At 37.0% G+C, this 24,006-nt stretch overlaps 1 protein-coding gene and 1 long non-coding RNA gene across 7 annotated transcripts in view; one reads left to right on the top strand and one right to left on the bottom strand.

Annotated features, from left to right (window-relative positions):
• Positions 1-24,006, bottom strand: part of LOC111145595 (polypeptide N-acetylgalactosaminyltransferase 13) — a 447,585-nt gene that overhangs the window by 7,415 nt on the left and 416,164 nt on the right. For both annotated transcript variants that reach the window (XM_022500591.1, XM_022500602.1), the window contains exon 10: positions 5,262-5,396. In XM_022500591.1, the coding sequence (XP_022356299.1) occupies positions 5,262-5,396 (135 nt within the window). The remainder of the gene's footprint in view (positions 1-5,261; positions 5,397-24,006) is intronic.
• Positions 1-24,006, top strand: part of LOC111145603 — a 97,164-nt gene that overhangs the window by 4,576 nt on the left and 68,582 nt on the right. For 2 of the 5 annotated variants that reach the window (XR_002640483.1, XR_002640479.1), the window contains 3 exons: positions 8,190-8,330; positions 11,193-11,286; positions 12,830-13,160. This is a non-coding gene — a long non-coding RNA (uncharacterized LOC111145603). Of the gene's footprint in view, positions 1-8,189; positions 8,331-11,192; positions 11,287-12,829; positions 13,161-24,006 lie in introns of those variants that run through there. The other 3 variants (XR_002640484.1, XR_002640480.1, XR_002640481.1) reach the window with 3 other exon arrangements.

Raw genomic sequence — 24,006 nt, 5'->3', positions numbered from 1 at the left:
ATTAAAGAGTTAATCATATTGGCCTCTGTGTAAAAGATGCCATACTAAAATGAAGTTTAAAGAGTTAAAAAGTTTAAAATGAAACTCAATTGACTGTTATATATGATAATGAACAAAGTAAGAAAAAACAGACTGTTACAGATCTTTAATAGCCAAGGCAGTAAAATTTCCCTATTGGTTAAGTGCAAAATCATAATTAAAAAAAAATAAAGTTGTTATTCAAAATATTAAGTATGATCTCCTGACAAGGTGAACCATGTTTTATTAGAACAGAATATAAGTATGCTAAAGACCAAGTGTAAATGTTTAAGAGACAAGAACTAAAATTGCAATACTATACTACCACAGTTCCTATTCACTACTTCAGTCTACGTAAGAAACCACAGCTATGGGTCAGTGGGAATGTGGAAAGGTAATACTAGTCAGATACACACAGCCTTCTAAAGGTAAACTGAGCCACTGTTTTCATTAGGAGTGCTACACAGGGAAACAGCCGTGTTGCCATTATAGACTACTTACCTTGAAATTATACTGCCATTTACCTGCTTTCTGATAAAGGTAAATAAAAGAGGAGGTATTAAGTAAAGTCTGAATATAAGCTTGTGTGATTTCAGTAAATATCAATCCGACATATTTTCCCTACTGAAAAAAATCCCTTATCTTGTGACTCTAGGAAACACTGGATACAGATAGATATTGAATTCATCTTCTCAGTCAACTTGCTCAGTCACATGAAAAACAAGACTTATTTTTAGCATCATAGTTTGCTCCCTTATTTTTTTTTCTTTGTTGCATAGTGTTTGTTGAGCATAAGTGTTCTGTTCTAAAATTAGATTCTTACACTGTATATAGCTGCTTGGATGTTCTAAAAGAAATGTGATTATGTGCACTTATTGTCAGAAAATGTAAATTTCAGATGGATTGGAACACAACTGCAGTGTTCAAACAGAATATGAGAAAATCTGAATAAAACAGAATGGATAGATGACAGAACTTTATAAAAATAATCTTTTTAAAAATATTTTATTTATTTATTTACTTGTTTGAGAGAAAGAAGGAGAAGAGGGAAAAGGAGAAGCAGACTCCCCTGCTGAGCAGGGAGCGGGACACGGGACTTGATCCCAGGAGTCCATGATTATGACCTGAATTGAAGGGAGATGCTTAACTGACTGAGCCACCCAGGTGCCCCTAAAAATATCCTTAAAAATGTTTCAGTGAGACACAATTTAGGGTTCCTTTTCTGTGTTAGTTCTATGGCAATCACTTTCATGGCAACAAAATGTTCAGGTAATTTATTTAAGAGACGCTAGACCAGCTGAGGGTCTTGTAGTTCTGCTAATGGTGCTCAGTTGCCCCCAAACTGAACATATTTAGCCAGCTATAAAGTGGTAACTGAATTAAATTCATGACTGTGCTAAAAAATACTTAGCTAAGAAAGTAGGAACCTCTATATTTCAAATCAAAGTTGGCCAAAGACATGTATTTATTACCAACATGTGCTTAGTTTCATTCAAATAAAAGGAGAAGCAATTAGATCATAATGAATATGTGTAAAGTCTGTAAGCAATTAGACCATACTGACAAAGTGGTTTTATGACTATTCAACAAAACAGACAATTTTTAGCAATTAGACCATACTGACAAAGTGGTTTTTATGACTATTCAACTAAGTAGACAACGTTTATTGCAGAACATCTTTCCAGTTATTAAGGAGAAATTCTATGTGAATAAAATTTGGTACCACAAATAACTGATAATATTTAATCACTCCTTTCATTTATTATAGTAATACATTTAGCTTATCAGGTCAGCATCATTTAAAATGCCTAATTGTTTCTAGTTTCTCAATGACCTCAAGAGGCAAGGTAGCATAGTAGAAACACGGCTAAATTCCGTGCCAGAAACCTGGGGTCTAAAACCTAGAGAAGCTATTTAAACACTCTTATATTTAATAATGTAAAGAATAAAAATAAAAATATAATCTTACAGGCCTATTGTTAGAATTGCTTGAGAAAACAGATGAAATTGCAGACAATAAATTTCATTCCCTTTCTTTGCCCCCACCCCTCACCTAAGAAGAGGATTTATGAATTGGTTTCAGTTTTTCTCTGCATATTCCAAAAATTCTGCTGCTATTTATGACTTGCTTTTCTAAAACTGAAAGTACTATGGGTGACAAAGTGTTGGAATATTTGAGCTGTTCACACCGAGTTTCACATTGTCCTGGTAACTAGCTTTCTTTGATTACTTCCTTAGAAGTGAACTCCGGTCCCTGCTGCTGGTGGTGTGATCTTTGTGCTTACTTTCCTCTAGATAAAGGCTGAAAGACGAGAACTTTAAGAAAAGTTTCAGCTCTTATAATTCTGTGACCTCCACCAAGTTTTATTCTGCTTTGATAGTACACCACCTCAGAGGTTTCTCAAAGAAAAATAATTTTGCCTTTGACAGCAGCAGATAAAGAACTGAATTTAAAAAGTAGCAGGCAGCACTTCCTACTTCCCACAGGGTGGATGCCAGACGACCAGCCCGATGTGGCAATGACTCTTCTTTCCCATCTCAGCATCTCTCACCCTTGGGCCCCTTATGTCTCCCCCATCTCTCCTGGAGGCCTGTCGTTTTCCACAGCGTATTTATGCCTTTTTCCTAACTTTGCAATAATTCCAACAGTGTATAAAAAGACTAAGAAAGATGAGTAGATGTTTGGCCACTGTCTAGATCTACCCTTCTCAGACTTTAATATGTATGTAAATGACCTGGGGATTTGTTAAAAGGCAGACTCTGATACAGGGTTCTCCGGTTCCTAAATTCTAAAAAGTTCCCAGGTGATGTTACTAGTCCTAGAATTACACTTTAGGTGGCGAGGGTTGGGACTATTCTATAGACTAAAATGACCCCGTGTATTATATTTTCATTTCTTTTTAAAAAAATGTTTCTTTCTGACATTTTCCACAAATAAAATCAGTCTTATTTCAAAGCTGAAATTTCCAGAAAGGCAATTCATTGTTCCTATAATTATTCAATTCTTTTGTGACTTCTCTCCATCATGATTTATACATTCATAAAATTGGCAAAAAAAACCCTATATGATTTAAAATATTGAATTTTGGCAGGCTGAACATCACAATTTAACTTTTTTAAAGATTTTGTCAGAGAGAAGGCACAAGCAGGGGGAGCGGCAGGCTTATGGAGAAGCAGGCTCCCTACTTAACAAGGAGCCTGAAGCAGGACTCGATCCCAGGACCCTGGGATCATGACCTGAGCTGAAGGCAGATGCTTAACTGACTGAGCCACCCAGGTATCCCCACAATTTAATTTTGAAAACATAAACATATAGGAGAATAGAGTAAGCTATGTTACATAATCATCACAATGATCAGATTATTTAAAAACCATTTCTCCATATTTATAGCATATTATAAGCTTTTTTCGTGTGTGTTCTAGAAACAAAGTTTACATGATCTGAAATATCGCAATGCTTGAAAAATCCTACAACAGATAAATACTAGTTATCAAAAATAGTCAATTTACAAAAACCATTTCTCTGTCCTAGGTGAAGCAACCTTTATTTTTTTTTTCCTCTTTTAAGACTGTCAAAATCCCTTAGTATTCAAAAATCTTTCTGCTGGCTGGTAAAAATGTAAAATATACACCTATATACTAACAATATGGTTAGTTCAGAAATTAAAGAATCTGACTTATGACTATAGCAGCCATCATCTACTCAAAGATTAAAGAAAATTTTGAAGATTTAAAGTGGTATCCTGAAATTCAACATTGCTTCATCTTATAAAAAGTATATACACTCATCCCCCTTCCCTTAGAAATATATGCTAGATTTCTTCATTTTTCATGCAAGCCCAACAAAGTCCTGAGCTCCTGGTGAAAACTAAAGGGCAACAGCAACAACAAAAAATTTTATTTAAAAAAATACTACTTTCAGGATTTCTCTTTTATCTGAACATTTATCGTACTTTTCCTAATAGAAGAGGGAGGGAGCCAAAGTTCCAGGTTTACCTCCGTGTATTATTGAAGGAAATATCTTCTGCAGTCTTAATATTAAGGGTGGTATGATGAGAGCTCAAGAGGAAAAAATATGGGGGTCAGACTGAGGTAAACAAGGTACCGGGGACACAAGAGTCTGAAGAGAACACACTGGTCTATTATAGGAAAGATTCGAGATGTTTGCCCTTCCTTATGTCCCAGAAGAGCATTGTAAGTCCAGAGAGCTCAGTTCTATTATATAAATTTTAAGGTCAAATTTTAACCCTACACAATCAGTTTCAAATTATGTAAAACTTCAATAAGTTTTCCTATTAAGAAACTACATCATGCAATTTGAAATGACATTCAAATAAGAAGGCCTTATTGCAATATCAATAATACCAAGGACTCTGTGGATTAGTTTTTTTAAATGTTACACTGGCTGAGTATCTTGGGCTGAGGTAGAACACTGCATTTGTGAAATTCATTTGCCTCTAGTGCATTATTTATCTTGCAAGAGTAGTTTATTTCTTATCTTAAATAAGTCACCAACCATTTAATAATGTGGAAAATGTAACACAGATGACCCACTTCATTTTGCTAAGCCAAGGGAACTGAAAGAAATGAAGCTGTTTCAAGGCAACTTCTTTATGGAGAAGAAGATATTTCTTTTTTATTAGCTCCATCTGATGGTTGATCTGGTTTTTACACACTGCCCGGCTATAAATTCCCAACTGTAATTTTATTGTTTTCTCTCCCACTCTTCTATCAGAAAGATGTGCTATATTGAGAAAATGCTGTTTAGTTGATTATGGGCCTAATTACTTTATTGAATTTTGCAAAGTATTTACTATTATAAAAAGCATTCATGCTTTCCCCCCTCTTTTTTTCCCCTTAAATTGAGAAGGACAAATTTCACCTATTAAAACAGTATAAAATTTGAAAAATGGAAATATTGTTGATATTGTCCTATAATGTGTATCTTCATACACACCTCTCAGATAACCATAGCTGGCCCCTTTGCCTAATATATGTTAAGCATGTACACACACATTTTAAACACATAAAAATGACTATTTTCCTTATTCATTTTTATACTAATGAATGCGTTTGAAAAAACCCTATTTATATACTATACCATCCTAATGCTATCAGAGGAATGCATGCTTGAAAATACAGTTTTTCTAGCGCAGAAAAAAGAGCTCAGAATTGAAATGTATTTGAAATATATAACTGGATTTAAGCACTAAATAGTAAGTAAGTTAAGGAAAAGACTATACCTCAGGATCATATTCCCATAATTGATTTCCTCTCATGTGGTGGCATTTTAGCATGATTACAGGTCCACTGAGTCTAGACACATCCAAGCATAAGTCATCGGTTCGGATTTCTTTGTCAGCAGTATAAGAAAATACCTGAAAATATAAAATTCAACTGATGAAATAATCCCGTAAAAACAAAAAAGTCACAGTATAGCAGAGTTCTCTGTGGAAACGTTCATATCAACTTGTGTTTTCAAACAGTCTCTGCTGTGTGATCTTGAGAAACTGAGTTTGCATCTCTCAGTCCCTTTCCTCAACTGGAAAATAGGGACAGTGTTATCTGTGTTAAAGGTTTTTGTGAAGCCTCAATTTAACAAATTATTAAACACATTATTTGCTGGCACCGTATTTCCTGCCCTGTACTTGCCTTATATATCTCACAACAGACTCAGTAAAATAAAGTTAACTATAGGGATATAGTTATATATATGTATATATATGTATAGATATAACTATACAGCCCTTGTTCTCACCACATGACCAATTCCCTAATTCTATAGAGAGAACAGTGTTTTTCATGAAGACATTTAAATCTTTCTCTCCATAAGAACATCATGTAAATTTTATTAAATACTGTCAGTGTGTTTCCAAACATTGTAGAATGAGCTTCTCTAGAGACCTCATTAAAAAAAGGTAGGCTCTATACTTATCTTTATCATATGATTATAGCTGGTTTTGGCTACAGTACTTCTCAAAATAGCCAAGAAATGTTACGGTGGATTGTAGATTCACTGTTAGCTAACTTGAACTGATACTGTAATAATCTCTATTTTTTAAACTCCTGGTATGAATATTTTATTTATAACATTGACTATTAAAGGGTCACAAGAGCTATTAAGTTAATAATTATGGAAGTTATTTTCTTCTGTTTGCTCTGATAAGCATGCTTCAGTATTCTGTGGGTATTTTTTTCCTTACAATGTCAAGAGGTAGTGTAATGAGGAAGGTTATTTGAGGATCTTTTAGTTTCCCAAAACAGACTGGTAAAATTACAGGAAGTCAGCTCAATATTACCCTATAAACTCTGGAGCCCTAGTGTGTAAGCTGAACGAGTTAGTCTTGAAAGGGTTGCCTCTCCAGAACTAAGGGCTTCCCTGAAAATCATAGGTGGTAGGAGAAAAACTCAAAAGAAATTCTTCACAAAGATGTAAAAACTTGAGAATATATGAAGTTCATTTAATTAAACTATATAAAATATAGATCTCATGTATGGCATTCAGAAAAAAAATTTCTATCTTTAGTACTTTTTAATAAAGATTTTATTTATTTATTTGACAGAGATCACAAGTAGGCAGAGAGGCAGGCAGAGAGCGGGGGGGCCGGTGGGGAGCAGGCTCCCTGCTAAGCAGACAGCCCAATGTGGGGCTCGATCCCAGGCCCCTGAGATCATGACCTGAGCTGAAGGCAGAGGCTTAAGCCACTGAGCCACCCAGGTGCCCTTAATATTCACACTTTTAATGGAAATTATGATTAAATTAAGAGAATAAAAGAAACACGTATCAGATAATTAGTACTTTATCCTTTCCAAACATGGTCTGCATTAATACAATATTTAATTTCATATAAACATATTTAAGTAAATGAACTAGTAATAAACCTTAATTTGAAGGAGGGAAATTTCTAGAGAAATTTCTTTAATCTTTTGTTTTAATGTGAAGTGTAATTTTCCACATAGAAATTATACTTTTAGTTGTATACAGATGCCAATGTAAATGGAAACACCAAAGTATCCATATTTGCCACTAATTTTGTACACATTTGCCACTAATTTTGTATAATTATGGCCTGAACAATGATTTCTCCTCAGATCTCTTACAATAGTTTGGAGACTTTACCTGTTGAGAGAAGTCAATCACATTCTTTGCTCCTTAATTCCTAACTTTAATTCATTTATGGTCAATCAGTAGCTATTTTAAGTGATTTATATTCAAGAAAGATATATTTGTAGAATATTTTCTGAGCATATATATATTATCTGAAGTTATCTTTCTTTGGCCTTTGCACTTGAAAAAAAATACTTGTCTCACAAATAATTTTTCTTTAAAAAAATCTGTATAGGGATGGCTGAGTGGCTCAGTTGGTTAAGCAGCTATCTTCGGCTCAGGTCATGATCCTGGGGTCCTGGGATTGAGCCCTGCGCTGGGGGGAGTCCCTGCTCAGCAGGGAGCCTGCTTCTCCCTCTCCGTCTCCATCTCCCAGCTTGTGCTCTCACTCTCTCTCTTCAAATAAATAAATAAAATCTTAAAAAAAATATGTATATAATGCTTTATTTTCTGGCATTAATTGGTTAACAAATCCTAATGAATAATTAACAGGATTAATTTATTTTTCATACCTGAGAATCTCATTTTTATGCAGAGGTGTTCCTAAGATTGTTTATATTCTGTATAATAATAAAAAGTGCATCAGTATACATATGTCTTTCTTGATTTTTACCTGGAAATTATTAGGCTTGATCTCAATTATTTACCCTTTATATCTATTATCTTTTTACCCATAATTGTCATCTTCATGCTTTTTATATCTCCTACTGCAGGAGGTTCATGGAACTCACTTTGGGACAGATGAAAATTTTACATGCAAAGTACTTTGTAGAGATCCAGGTACACAGATAGCAGTGGCTGACAGCTAGCGTTATTACCCCAGGCCTAGAGGTGCTCCCAGGATATGGCCTTGTATATGGATTCCTGCCTTGATAGTACGTCCAGTTCCCAAAGAATTTTAGAACAGGAGCCCACCAGGCTCGGCTCTTGCCTAGGGTTTGGCACACAGTCTTGAGGAGGGGCTCTCATACCAATGACAGAGTGTCCTGACCCTTGCAGCATATATAGTCAGCCTCTACTGAGTTTCTTACGACTTTGGGGACAACCTCACATCTCATTTTAGATTCTCCAGGAAGTGAGGACTCCCTACGGCTGTTACCCGTGTCAGTACCCCACATCTCAGTTTGGTACGTGTAGTTCCTGGCAGAGTATCTGCCTGACCTGCTCTCCTGTTGCAGTTAAAACACTTATGCCTGATTATAAGGTAAGATTTTCAATTCTGAACACATATGAAGCACATTAACTTAAGCATCACACATGGTGATGGCTTTACAAGATCGAGTCCCTCATTAGTGAAGTCTACTTGTATGTTCTTTTACAAAAATTGGACACTATTCCCCCCTTTCTAGTTACCACTCAAATTGCTTTATCACTGGTTATCAATACTGATTCTCACGAAAACCAGAAGTGAGTTAACACAAATACTAGATTTAGCACGTATTTCAGTTGCTGCAATGCCAGGATGATTCTAGTAACAATGCATTAAATCAAAGTCTCATCACTTTAAACGAAGGGGACTAGAAGCAGAGTAAAATAATCAATCTCAGTGTCCTTCCATCCACTATAAAAGAGGAATATGGAGAAAGTTAACATTAACTGAGCACCTATATGTGTTAGAAACCACGTGTGACACAGTTCATACATATATTAAATAAGTTTGTCCTGTCGTTCCATTGTACAATTACATTCATATTCCTATATGTACCAACTTAACATTATTGCAAAGTGTAGTAAGCAGAGCTTTTTTTTTTTTAATTTTATTTTTTATAAACATATATTTTTATCCCCAGGGATACAGGTCTGTGAATCGCCAGGTTTACACACTTCACAGCACTCACCATAGCACATACCCTCCCCAACGTCCATAACCCCACCCCCCTCTCCCAACCCCCCTCCCCCCATCAACCCTCAGTTTGTTTTGTGAGATTAAGAGTCACTTATGGTTTGTCTCCCTCCCAATCCCATCTTGTTTCATTTACTCTTCTCCTACCCCCTTAACCCCCCATGTTGCATCTCCTCTCCCTCATATCAGGGAGATCATATGATAGTTGTCTTTCTCCGATTGACTTATTTCGCTAAGCATGATACCCTCTAGTTCCATCCACGTCGTCGCAAATGGCAAGATTTCATTTCTTTTGATGGCTGCATAGTATTCCATTGTGTATATATACCACGTCTTCTGTAAGCAGAGCTTTTTACATGAACTGTATAGATGCAATAATTTATGGTGCTTTGAATATTCCGTTTTGCACTAATCTTCATATTTGTTCTAACACATAAAATTATCAGCCATCTAGCACTAGACATCTTCTTCTGTAGTCTGCTGGTCACGCTTGCTGTAGAAACAACCACCACAGAGGCCAATTTTACTCAATTGTTCTAGGTTCAGCTATCTTATAAGAAGTGATAGATCCTTTGTTCCGTTTTTGTGGGCCCTTCCAAAACTACTCTGATGACTACAACAATGCAGTTTTTATTGTCTCCTATTACATTAGTTTGCTACGGCTGCCAGAACAAAGTACCATAAACTAGATGGCTTTTAATCTCCTCAGAGTACTGGAGGCCACAAGTTCTAGATCAGGTTATCAGTGCAATTGGTTTCTCCTGTGGACCTCTCTCTTTTGCTTGTGGATGACCATTTTTTCCCTGTGTCCTCCATGGTCTTACTTTGATGCCTGTGTCCTGATCACTTCTTCTTATAAAAACAACATCCATATTAGGTTAGGGACCACTTTAATTATCTCAATCACATCTTTAGAGCTCCTGTATCTCCAAATGTCACATTCTCAGATACTGGGATTAGAACTTCAACATACGAATGGGGAGGGGGACACAACTCAGCCCCTAACACCGTTACATTGAAGGAAATAATGCATCTTTCCCTACTCCTAGATGGAAACTATAGGTTTTTTTGCTTACTTGTCCAGGACCCCTAGGAATTCAGTTCAGAAATTAGAATGATCTGTTTAACATTATTAATCGAAATTCTGAAAGGAATGTAATCCCAAATCTCCTTTTCTTGAAATTGGATGTGCTTTAGGCTGGAAGCCTGCAGTGGGTTAGGGCTTGGTGAACTTCTCTATTTTACCATCTTGAGAACTTCTTTTCTTTCTTATCTGTCTTGCCCACTCCCATATTCCTGAAGGCTGCTAACTGGGTTTTGATTCCCCCAGGGTCATAAAAGCCTCTGTAAGAGGTCTTACCTAAACTGTCTCTTGGTAACTCCTTCCTGATCTCTGGCATGGCAGAGATTTCAAGCTCCTTCTCCTGGGAGCATTTATGGTTCTTGGGAGATTCTCATTGCTAAGCACCTCTCACTGCGTGCTATGAAGATGACAACGCGTGTTTTGTAAGTGGGCCACTTCTTACGACTTGAGCAACTTGGGGAGGCGAGCTGACTCAGGCGGTAGAGTCACTTCAGTTGTCACAGGCCAGCTTTACGACGTGTGAGTCAAGTCACAGCCTGCCACATTCCCCAAGAGCAGCAAGCACACAGCAAACAAGTGCTTAAAATGGTGTTCTGTGTAATCTGCAGGGCCTAGTGCCAAATGCAAATGCAGGATTTACTGTTCAAAAATTATTAAGGCTTTCCAATTGTAGGGCTCTTCTTGAGGGCATGGGTTGCACAACCAGGAAGGTACCCCTGCCTTGAGTCCTCCTCAGTAAGGTTTGTCCCTGGAAACTAGAATCCCACCCCCTCTTCTCTAGAGGGAGGGCAACTGCTCTTTTCATAGAAAACCCGAATCCTCTCCATCTTGTGATACCTCCTGTTATGGGTTGAATTGTGTCCCCCAAAAGAAATGCTGAAGTCCTTCACCTCTAAGCACCTCAGAATGTAAATGTATTTGGAAGTAAGGTCATTGCAGATGGGATTAGGTAAGTGATGAGGAGATCATACTGGAGAGGGTGGAGGCCTAACCCGAAATGGCTGGTGTCCTTAGAAGGCAGAGATGGAGACATACACAGAAAAAAATGCCTCCATCGGAGCAATGCATCATCACAGGCCATGGGGATTGCAGGCGAACACCACAAGTTAAAAGCAGCAACAAATGCTTCTCCCTTACAGGTTTTGGAAGAAATAAGCCCCTCCTGACACTGTGATTTCTGACTGTAGCCTCAAGTACTGAGACACAATGAACTTCTATTGCTCACGCCAAACGGTTTGTGCAAGTTTGTTATGGTGCCCTAAGGAACTTACATGCCTCCTTTGATTCTGTATGATGGTTGAAGGGTCTAAAAGTCATGGAAGTAGTTTCCAAAGTGTCTGCAAATTCTGCATAGGGAAGTCTGATTTTAGATTTCACATCTATTTTATCTTGCTGTCTGGGCTGAAATTTTAACATTCAGTTATGATTTCCGAAAGCATCAATAATTTTTACAATCATTTTTCTATTGAAATGTATCTTCATAAGGTGGTTCTTGACTTTGATGAGGTGAATTACCTTTTTTTTTTTTTAAAGATTTTATTTATTTATTTGACAGAGATCACAAGTAGGCAGAGAGGCAGGAAGAGAAAGAGAGAGGGGGAAGCAGGCTCCCCGCTGAGCAGAGAGCCTGATGCGGGGCTCGATTCCAGGACCCTGAGATCATGACCTGAGCCAAAGGCAGAGGCTTTAACCCACTGAGCCACCCAGGCGCCCCGAATTACCTGCTTTTATTGTAGACTTTATAGGGACCAGATTAATTTCTGTCTCTGAACTGATGTACTCAAATGAGTTTACGAACAATTCCTAACATATAAAAGGTGACAGCCAATTTCCAATTTCAGTCTCAGTTCTTTACAATCTTAACATTTTTTTCAGAGAATGTAAGCATTTTCATTACTTCACATACACATGTGGTTTGTTCTGGATTTTTCACTTTGGGGAGTATGTTCAAAGGCATTTATGTTCACCCCTTTGAAAAATCTGAAATTTGAAAAACTGCAAGCAAATTTTGCTCAGATTTGTAGCATAGCAGCTGCTGGCAAAACTGTCGAAGCAAAGCAAGATGCAGAGCTGGTTCACTTGTTCTGTGAAGAGGCTCAGGAACCAAACGCCCTCTGTTGGCTCTGCATTGCTATAGGGGTTCTTCCATCTTAACAGAAGAAATACCTTGCAATACACACTAATTTTCATATATTTACATTACACTCATATATATCCTATGTGTGTTTAAAAGGCTTGTAAGTGCATTTGATTCAGCTTTATTATAGAGGTGGTGATTTTTCTAGATGAATTTATGAATTTATAAAGCACTTCTGTTGAGTTCTTCCTATTTAGTGTAAAAGTTCAGTTTGAAGGGGCTCTGTCACTATATGTCAACTGCTTCGCTTTCTCTTTGAAGAATCTTAAGCCAATGGAGTTACAGGATTCACATACTTGGCCAGAGCCACTTAGTGACTGAAGTTTCTCCGGACCCCAATCTCATTGGTTACTTTTCTTTCACTTGACTACACTGCCTCTTACATCTTATCACTTTGTTACTTTGGAACTTTGGGCCCTCTAGCAGATTGCTTTAGGTAACTGAAGTGCAGTCAATTTGAAAACTCTGTTAACAAGAATCCAGAAGGATAAATTATTTTAAAAAGCTCTCACATACATTCTAATAGTTTTCTTCCTCCCTCATTCTGTAAAAATGGCCCAGGTAAATTTGTATTGAAATAATAAGAAAAATTGTTTAACAACAAAAATTAGACCTTCAGCAATGTGATTTTTATTTCAGAATGTTCTGACTGTATGTCATCCCATCGTGAAATTAGCATGAGGAATGAGGAGATGGAGCTGAGTTCATCAATGGAGCTGCCAAGAGACTTCTGCTCCCAAGTAGGATGTTTTTCTGCCTTAACTGATTTCAGGCTTCACCTCTGGCCTGTCAGCTCAGTGGTCTAGGTAGAAGCAGGTAAGGAGAGTAGGTAGCTTCTATGTGATCTTGATTTATGTGCCTAGATGGTATCTATGGTCTTTTGCAGATTTAATGCTCTCAAACTCTATTGCTAAAAGTAGGATGTGGGGGGTGCCTGGGTGGCCTAGTCAGTTGGGCATCTGCCTTGGCTCAGGTCATAGTCTCAGGGTCCTGGGATGGAGCCCCGTCTGCTTCTCCCTCTCTCTCTGCACCTCCTTCCTGCTTGTGCTCTCTTTCTCTCTTTCAAATAAACAAAATCTCAAAAAAAAAAAAAAAAAAAAAAAAAAAAGGGATGTGGGTGTGCATCTCATGTTCAGTATTTTCATCCTGTCCTCAACATCGTCCAGGATGCATTAACTCTTTCTCTTTTTACTTTGATATAACTGTATATTACAACTTTACATTTCTGAATTGGTGATCAGCAAGTTACCTCATCTTTCCATCCCTGACTGGGTATGTTCTGCTCTCATCACAAGAACTATCTTAATTCCACTTTGCCCAGAAAAAGACTACTACCCAACCTGAAGTTCTAGTACATTTTTCATTTTCTTCTTGTATCACTTTAACTACTCTCACCTACTTATTTGCATTATTGCAGGCATGGCATCATTTGTGCATATCTTTTTAAATTTAATTAAATTTAATTGATTTTTTAAAGATTTATTTAATTGATGGGGGGATGGGGAAGAGAGAGTGTACAAGCACGGGGAAGGGCAGAGGGAGAGGGAGAAGATACTCCCCACTGAGCAGGAAAACTGATGTGGGGCTTGATCCCAGGACCCTGAGATCATGACCTGAGCTGAAGGCAGACACTTAAGGCTGAGCCACCAGGCATCCCACTTTACTCCGTCTTGAAGGGTTTTCAAGGGAGTCTACAATTCAAGATATCTAATACATAAACATGTTCCAGCTATTCACATTTAACTATTGTAGTACTAAAGAATATAAATTGCAGATTTAAGCCCAATTGGATATCCCACTGGATACACTTGAACGTGTAGATGTTGTTCTTTATGTGACTGTGGCAGAATTCTCAGATGGCCCCAAGATTCCTATCCAATATACATGCCCTTCATAAACACCCTCCCCTTGAGTGTGAGTGAGACTACCACAACAGGAAAGTCACTCCATGATTACTTTATGTTACATAAGACCTAGAATTAGCCAACTTAAAGTGTGAGATTTTCCTACTGGCCTTGAAGACACACACAGTCTTGTTTTAGAGGGGGCCAGCATAGGAAGGGAACTAATAGCTTCCCCACTGGTGGGAGGAGGAACTGGCAGAGAGCCAGAAAAACAAAACAAAACAAAAAAAACACAAAAAGTCATGCACCATAACACAAAATTATTGGAGCTCAGTCCTCCAACTGCAAGAAACTAAAATCTGCTGATAACCAGGAACCTCGGACTCTGACCCTCCAGTGAGGTCTCAGCTCTGGCCAACACCTTGATTTTAATTCTGTGAGATCGCAAGCAGAGAACCAGCCATGCTTTGCCTGAATTAGACCCACAGAACTGCGAGATTAGTTAACTAGGTGGGCAAAGTGGCCTCTGGCAGTGAAAGACTACTCTGACAGGTGCTCAGGCAAAGGGACAGAGGTTCTGTCTGGCTTTTGGATGCTATGATGCAAGCAAATGGAAGGAGAGAAAGTACACACCATTTGGGGAGTACCTGCTGTGAGGATGGAAGTCATTTTAAGTATATTGTTTATGGAGATATGATAGACCACATATCATATGTTATAGATTTTTTAGTGGTCTTTCAAGGTAAGCATTGTATTTCCTCCTTTACAAACGAGGAACAGGGTGCATGAAAAGATCAAACAGATTCCCCCACTTCACTCAGTTTATGGGAACCTGTCTTTGAAATACAGTCTATCAGCCCCCAAATCCCATGCTCTTCCACACACTTAACATCTGCTTCTTGGATATTTAAAGAATTAAACTCTAGACTATTCAGATTTCACTGTTTTTCCCTAAAGTGTCCATCTGATCCCATGTTCATATTTTTCCAGGATCTCATCTGATACCACATTACATTTAGCCATCAGGTCTCCTTAGCTTACTCTGACCAATGCTCAGACTGTCATCTTTTTGATGACTTTGATAGTTTTGAGGAACACTGTTTAGGTATTTTACAGACTGTCCCTCTGTGTGGGATTGTCTAATGTTTATCTTGTGGTTAGAATGTTTTTGAGACAATGACCATGAAGGTGAAGGACCATTCTCATCACATCATATCAGAAGTGTAGGGTGCCAACATGACTCACGATGCAGAGCCCTGGTCACTTACCCAAGGGAGTAAAGGCCATGTTTCTCCACCATGAAGTTATAACCCCACCACCAGCTTTCATGTTTTACTGTTTGAAAGCAAGTCAATAAGCAGAGTCCACATGCAAGGTGGGCAACAGAGTTAAATTCTACTTTCTGAAAGGGGTATTATCGACCTAAATTACTTGGAATTCTTTACAGGAGATCTTAGAAATAAATTTTAACATGTCTCTAAAAACTTGAGTCTAAAATTGGGGACCATATCTTTATATTAGATTAGTCTGTAACACACTAAGACTCGTGTAATAAATCTCGTTTGGGCCACTTGTTTCACTGGCAAGATGAAGACAAGTTCTCTTTAGTAGATGGAATTATAATGTGACCACTTTTGCCACATAGAAGTGGCATTTGCTCTTAGCCATGTGTAAGACATGGATTGAACACTGGCCCCTGAGAGCTTTAAAGACCACTTTGATCATTCCTTGATGTTGCAATGAGCAAAAAATGTGCTTCTGAATTTGTCAGGTTTATTTTATTTTATATTTTTGCAGAAGGAGTGTCTCTTAAAAACATTCTGCATTTCCCCACCAGATGCACATGTTTTACTTCTTTTAAATATAAAGAACATCCCCTTATCTATTTAGAGAGTTAGCAGCTAGAAAGTTGGAGTAGGAATATACTATCTGGTAGGTTTTCATTAGAAGACTAAGGTCTTTTATTAAAAACTGGAATGGATGCTAGGCTGTTTCTATGGTAACCTACTGAAGCCTTTTTTTTTCTTTAATGGAAAGGTATCAGTTCTGTATATACTACATGTGGCTCCTTGCTCTCTATTGGATCAAGTCCTTTGATAAAAGAATAAAAGAAATGAACTGAAAGAAAGTTATATAGTCTGTCCCTGCTTGTGGTGAAATTATACTTGGGTAATAAATAACAAGAATAAAAAGCCCTTTTCATTTTTGCCTGTGTTCACCATGTCATTTTTAATAACAGAAGTTCACGTCCAAGTATTTTCATGAGGTTGTATTAGAAATAGGCTACAACCTCTCTTTTGACAACCTTTGCAGTCTGAAAGCTTCTTTTGTCCCGTCAAATCAAAATTCCCTTGCTTGACATTTACATTCTATTATAATCTTAGCTCCTCTACTTATAAAACTTGATGTTCCACTCTCCTCAGTCCAGGCCTTCTCTTCAGTTTGGACCAGTATCCCCGCTGTCCTTGCAGACACTCCATTCTCTGTGCTTCCTGACAGCTCTGTGAAGTCTTTCAGACCCACTCCTGTTCTTATCAGAGGTTTCGCTGAATGCCCCCTAAGGCATAGCAGTACACAGACTTTTTGTTTCAACAATGACTGTTTTGTATTCTCATTTGGATTGAGTATAGGGATTGTGTGCCTATTTGTTTATTTAGATTTCATCTTGTAAAAAAGTAGAAGTAGATTTAAACAGAATTTTACATATATATGTAACATACACACAGAGAGAAATAAGAGAGAAAAAATTCATCTGCATAAAAATGGTAATGTTTAAAAGAACAAAAGAATTCAAATAAGGCCAATATAAATATTTTGCCATAAGATATTATTAATTTTCTCTGGATAAACCAAAATATTATTAATTTTCTCTGGATAAACCATGTGTCTGGCAGCAAAAAAGAAAAGGAAAAATCTGTTTCTCAGGAGACAACCAACTCTTCCTAATACTCAATGCAGTATGAAATTCTCTTAGGGACACTCATGGAAGAATTCCATGTTATGTAACAAACAGCATCTTTACCAACTTCCCTATACACAAAAAAAGAATTTGAGTTCTGGGTATATTTTCATATTCCTCGTGGTGCCCGTACATTGCTGGGTATACATATGGTGTTCAAGGAATTCTTGATTAACAGAGTTTTTCTTTAAATCATTAGGTTTTGGTGTCTGACAGATTGCCTAAAATTTTCACATTGTTCTAAGACATTTTATATAAACAATTATATATATAATATATATTATATATAATAAAACAATTATATATATAAATAATTATATATAATATATATGATAAAATTTTATACATACATATATATGTATTTATTTATTTATTCCCCCCCTAAATTCTAGCTTTCTAAATTCATGTGTCTGCCCTTGGAACAAAGATTTCACAAATCATCTGGACTTGCTGCTCTTGCTTATCTAACAATAGGGATAAAGAATACTAGAACTGGGACGCCTGGGTGGCTCAGTTCGTTAAGCAGCTGCCTTCGGCTCAGGTCATGATCCCAGCGTCCTGGGATCGAGTCCCACATCGGGCTCCTTGCTCATCAGGGAGCCTGCTTCTCCCTCTGCCTCTGCCTGCCATTCTGTCTGCCTGTGCTTGCTCTCTCTCCCTCTCTCTCTCTGACAAATAATTAAATAAAATCTTAAAAAAAAAAAAAAAGAATACTAGAACTGCTGAACATCTAGTTCAGCCATATCAATTACAGTATTAGAAACTAAAGGCCGAAAGGATAATGAACTTCTGTACAGCCACTGCTATGAGCTGGATGTTTGTGTTTCCCCCCTCTCCCTAGTTGTTATGCTCACCCTAGCAGCCTAGGTCATGGCATTTGCAGGTAAGGTTTGTGGGAATTAATTAGGTTTAGATGAGGTCACGAGGGTGGAACCCCAATGATGGGATTGGTGCCTTACAGGGAAAGGAAAGGAAAGGAGAGACCAGAGCTAGCTCTCTTTCTGTCACATGAAGACACAGCCAGAATGTGGCAGCATACCAGCCAGGCAAGTGTCCCTGCCAGAGCCTGACCATGCTGGCACCCTGATCTGGAACTTTCAGCCTCCAGAACTGAGAGAGACATGTCCATCTGTTGTTGAAACCACCCAGTCTACAATCTTGTGTTATGGAAGCCTGAGCAGACTAAGATAAGCAGAGAGCAATTTTGACACTCAGGTCTTCGGCTGTTATCTTAACTTCTTACAAAAACTGACTCAGATCAAGTATGATGTAGTATAATAAGGTATATGAAAAACGAAACCCATTTACGATACCTACTAGGGTTACTCTGAGAATCAAATTCTAATACATTTAAAGCATCTGATAAAGGTGTACTAGGGGAATAGTGTTCAATATAGAACAGATTCACCCCCCTCACTGTCATAGGCTACTGGGACCAAAAATTCATGCTCTATTCTTAAAAGCTTTAAAAACAGAAATAACTAAACCAACTCATGCTGCTGATCTGTGCTTTAATTTAGTGTAGAATGCAATTAATCTTAGAAAAATATTTTATGCAAAGAAGGAATTATTGGTATATTTCTGTTTAAATAAAAATGATAGGTTTTAATGGTGAGAATAGATTATTAACTAGGACTGCCTACTAAAATGAGAGAGAACTGTTCATGGTTTATACAGAAAACCAATGACATTCCCATGATATCTTGAGACACAATTCTTATTTATTTGACACAAGAATATAGAATTTGGACCATTAAAATATAAAAGGCATTTTGTTGATATTTTGTCACTGCTATTATGCCTACATTTCTAACCATGCAAAATATTTAAACATATATTTAAACATATAAATATATATGGAATATATACTTACTCTAAAACATTTTGTTTTCTGTCACACAGATATGTAAGCTTGCCTTTAGTTGGTTTATCTTCATAATATCTTATATATGATAACTCTTTTCCTTTCTTTCTTTTTTTCTTTGAGAGAAACAGAGATCAAGTGGAGGGGGTGGGGGGAGCAGAAGGTTAGGGAGAGAGAAAATCTTAAGCAGGCTCCACAGTCAGCCTGGAGCCCAGTGCAGGGCTTGATCTCACAACCCTGAGCTCATGACCTGAGTAGAAACCAAGACACTCACCTGACTGACTCACCCAGGTGCCCTTGATAACTCCTTTCAAAAACTGGTGAGTATTAACTAAGGACCACTTTAAGAATCTTGGTACTACAAAAATATTATACTTGGCATTTTATCTGGCCATAATATTTACAGATTTTATAGATTTTTCCTTTTCCCAAACTTTATGTTTCCTTCCCTGGCACTGGTTAGTCAAGCAGCTGAATATGAATTTCTTAGTTTTTTGTTACCGATGCTTTATTGTGCTACCTTTTCTTTTCTGGAAAAATCAAGCTTTCACAGTTAAAAGAAAAACAGAAACCTAGAAATACCCTTACCTGTTACTTCTCTTCTATAGAATTTAATAACTATGATAGAACTAAGAACTCTAAGAAAAGGAGTTTCTTAGGTACAGCAAAGCAAGTAATTTTAAGTATGGATTCTGCTTCACTTCCGGTGAATATAAAAATAGGCTAGCCCACACCGTTAATTTGGAAATCATAGACATTATTTACCTTACTTAGAAGCTAATAAAATGGCTTTTACTACCAGATTGAGCCAAGATGAAAGAATTACAGCACTTGCTATAAACAGCTTTACATGATAAATTAATTATTTACATCCTCAGTTGAAATTTAGGTACACATGTGGTCTTAGGAGAAACAGGAGATCATTTCAAAGGACCTTAATGTTCTTTATATATAGTAGATTCATGCATTCACATTATTATTTCTTTTAATATTAAATATGGAAATGTCAGGAGGAAGATTACTTGAACAAGGAAGCAGCTCAGAGTAATGATAAGACTAAGGTGTTGAGTCAAGAAGAATTATGCATAAATCAGGAGAAAAGCACTTAAAGATAAAACGGAGAGAGGAATGAGTTTCTGAAGATTGAAACAGCGCAGAGGGGAAAAAGCTCTGTTGGGACTGAATGGTTGAATGCAGACAAGCTTATGTTAGTAATGTTAGCAGAAAGCTTGGAGTGCGTCTACTTAACATGGGCTGCAGGGGAGATAAACGGGTAAACTGAGGGAACAGACTGATGCTGCTAACATTTTTCTTCTGCTAGAGTTTTGTGCTAATGGCTTACCCTTCTCAGTAAGAAAAGCTCTACTGATGGTGTGAGATAACAGAAGGGGGTGGGTGGGTGTGTGTGTGTATTGGGATTTTATTAAACTAGTATTAAACTTTCTTCTTTATGAGAACTGTGATATTTAACTTTTTAAGGGAGGTTTTAAAAAAAAAATCTGGGAAACTCATTAGTAAAATGTATATAAATTTACATGAATTTCCCAAAGACCTTAAAGTATTTTAACATTTAAGCCCTATAGAAATTTAATTTTACGCTCTTTAGAGCATAGGCTAATATGATACACTATAATTAATCAATTAATCAACAGGATAAATATTTCTTTTGTCCTGCTATGTGCCATGACATACTTTGATATCATTGTTGTTTCCTAAGATGACTTATTTTTTAAGCTTTTATTTATTTATTTGAGAGACAGCGAGAGAGAAAACAGGAGCAAGAGGGAGAAGCAGATTCCTCACTGAGCAGGGAACCTGACTGACATAGAGCTTGATCCCAGAACCCTGAGATCATGACCTGAGCCCAAGACAGATGCTTAAGGGACTGAACCACCCAGGTGCCCCCTAGATGACTTCTCAGAGACTGGTGTCCCTTTAAGTTTAGTCTAGTGTCCCTCCTTGTTGCTTTCTTTACCAGGAATCAGAGTAGAAATTTTTATCATTTCAACACTAGGAATAACTGAACCTTTTTGAAGGTGGCTTGTTTTTATATTATTTACACAATGAATCATATAACCAATTTTGTACTTATTAGCTAGAAAGCTCAAAGCCAAAGGTTTGGCTTATTTAAATGAAGGTGGGATTTCAGGGAATTAATTTTAAGTACTTTACAGTAAAATAGTAAAAGTGCTTTCTAGGTTAACTTGCACTGCCAATTCTTCCAGAGCTTTTGAAAAAAAATGTCAGGTGATAGATATTAATGATCATTATGTAGAGATATATAAGATTATACCCAGAAGAAAAGATAAATCTAAGAAATGGCCAATATTAGTGCTCATTTTATAGGAAACCTTAAGAAAAAAAATTCCACAATCTTTGAGTAACTCCTACCAGGAAAAGAAAGGGTTTGAACACAACAGATTTGCTCTTTGTTTTTATGCCAGAAAACACTCCAACCAGGAAAACTAGGCAGAATCACATCCTACGTTTAAGTTTCTGCAAATTTCAATCATTTCCAGGCTTACCAGATATTCCTTTAACATAAATAATGCTGCTCTCCTCCAGCTTGCATGTATCCAGCTCATTTAAACATTTAATGAATGGGACATGCTCCTTCTTTCCTCTTAGGCCATTTCATTTCACTTGCAAATTTACCCTGGTGATTTTAATTCTATTGTGCAAACTTTACTAAAAGGGGACCAAATTAATGTAGAAAGGGCTTCTAAGTAATTATAATGCTGATAAAAATGCAAACCGTAAAGTCAATTCATTTTTGTTGAATGAATGTATTCATTACAATCTGTGAGTACATCAGAATGCATTACTAAAATAATAAAACTCTTTCTAGGAGAAGGTCTGTAATAAGGCCAGGAAGTATTTTTTTTTTACCCTCAAGATTTGTTTACTATCATAAGGTTAGATTCTTCTTAAATATAAGTCGTCGCATTTTAGAGGAGACATTTGTTTGAAAGTATTGATAAAACCTAATGATCTCTTCTTTACCTTGGCAGAACACACGGTTTTAATAAATGGCTAGCGTAAGCTTCCCTAAAGGCTTCCTACCTTGAAAAATGGCTGTGAATCATTTACTACAATAAATTACATGGAATGTTTCCATATGCTTTCTAGCTGCCTCCAAATGAGTGGCTCCAGGGAGAAAGAGAACATTATAAATGCATTTGCTAAAATATGAGTATTTTTCCATCATTTTATATATTTTTTTGTCTTTAGAAATAATGAGTACAATATGCATACTTTTTCCCCCTTTTGATTAAAAAGATATTGCAATTCAAAGGGAAACACTCACCACTGGATTTTTTAAAATTTTATACTGATACTTGTTATTAAAGTAAAATGGTTATTTTATAAATATATTAATCTTATATCTAATTACAGGTATATTTTATATAAATTTTAAATAAAAAATAGTGTCAGATACATGACCAATAAGACTAAGACCTATTTGCCAATTTTGATATTGGCTCCTTAAAGCAGATGTAAATGCCATTTAAAAAATTAGCAAGACAGGAAACAACATGTGTTGGAGGGGATGTGGAGAAAGGGGAACCCTCTTACACTGTTGGTGGGAATGCAAGTTGGTGCAGCCACTTTGGAGAATAGTGTGGAGATTCCTCAAGAAATTAAAAATAGAGCTTCCCTATGACCCTGCAATTGCACTACTGGGTATTTACCCCAAAGATACAGATGTAGTGAAAAGAAGGGCCATCTGTACCCCAATGTTTATAGCAGCAATGGCCACGGTCGCCAAACTGTGGAAAGAACCAAGATGCCCTTCAACGGACGAATGGATAAGGAAGATGTGGTCCATATACACTATGGAGTATTATGCCTCCCTCAGAAAGGATGAATACCCAACTTTTGTAGCAACATGGACGGGACTGGAAGAGATTATGCTGAGTGAAATAAGTCAAGCAGAGAGAGTCAATTATCATATGGTTTCACTTATTTGTGGAGCATAACAAATAGCATGGAGGACAAGGGGAGATGGAGAGGAGAAGGGAGTTGAGGGAAATTGGAAGGGGAGGTGAACCATGAGAGACTATGGACTCTGAAAAACAATCTGAGGGTTTTGAAGGGGCGGGGGGTGGGAGGTTGGGGGAACCAGGTGGTGGGTATTGGAGAGGGCACAGATTGCATGGAGCACTGGGTGTGGTGCAAAAACAATGAATACTGTTATGCTGAAAAAAAAAAAGTACCTCATTAAAAAAGAATGGTACTTCTGCAACAAAAAGAGAAAGCATAAAAGCAAGCAATGATTTAAATATATAAACTCTTTAAAAGTCTGTACTTGAAAACACACCAGAAACAAAATATCAAATCTGAAAAAGAAAATCTGGAACACATATCATGGAAGGTAATAATCTCAATAAAGTATTTTTATAAGTGGAGAAGAGAAACAAGAGCTCCCTCAACCACCAATGAAAATGTAAGCAAAGATAAAGGCAAAAAGCTGACTAGAAAATCTACAAAGTATGAATGTCAATTTTTAAATTGCTTAAATGCATTAGCATTAGAGATATAATTTTAAAAAGATAAAATGTTTCTTCCATACTAAATTGGCAAAGATGAAAACAGAATAAAGCAAAAATACAATGCCTGTTTAGGGTTGTTCAGTCTGATCACAATCCTGGGGAGCAGGATTAGATATCAATATAAATGCAATGAACATATATGTGGTGGGGAATCAGCCAGATTTAGATTCAAACAGGCTTTACCTCCTAATCATATTACCAGTCTCTCAGGGTTCCCATTAGACTCATGAGTAAAATCAGGATAGTAATAGTACGTACTTCATAGATTGTTGTGGGAATGAAAGGCAGATATGTATGTAAAATATTTACCATAGTGCCTCTTCATAGCTTAGCAATTAGTCCCATTAAACTAGTAAAACCTTAAAAGGGACAACTTGTCACAATGTATTAAAAGCCTTATAATGTTGCAAAAGTTTTGACTTGTCCGATTTACTTCCAGACAGTATTTTTATAAAGATTTTATTTATTTATCTGACAGAGATCAAGTAGGCAGAGAGGCAGGCAGAGAGAGAGGAGGAAGCAGGCTCCCTGCTGAGCAGAGAGCCTGATGCAGGGGATCATGACCTGAGCCAAACGCAGAGGCTTTAACTCACTTA

This window comes from Enhydra lutris, unplaced genomic scaffold, assembly GCF_002288905.1.
Source record: "Enhydra lutris kenyoni isolate GAN:26980312 unplaced genomic scaffold, ASM228890v2 scaffoldscaffold1, whole genome shotgun sequence".
Taxonomy (NCBI): Eukaryota; Metazoa; Chordata; class Mammalia; order Carnivora; family Mustelidae; genus Enhydra; species Enhydra lutris.
The sequence above is the reverse complement of the archived record's forward strand: the minus strand, read 5'-3'. Positions and strand labels throughout refer to the sequence as shown.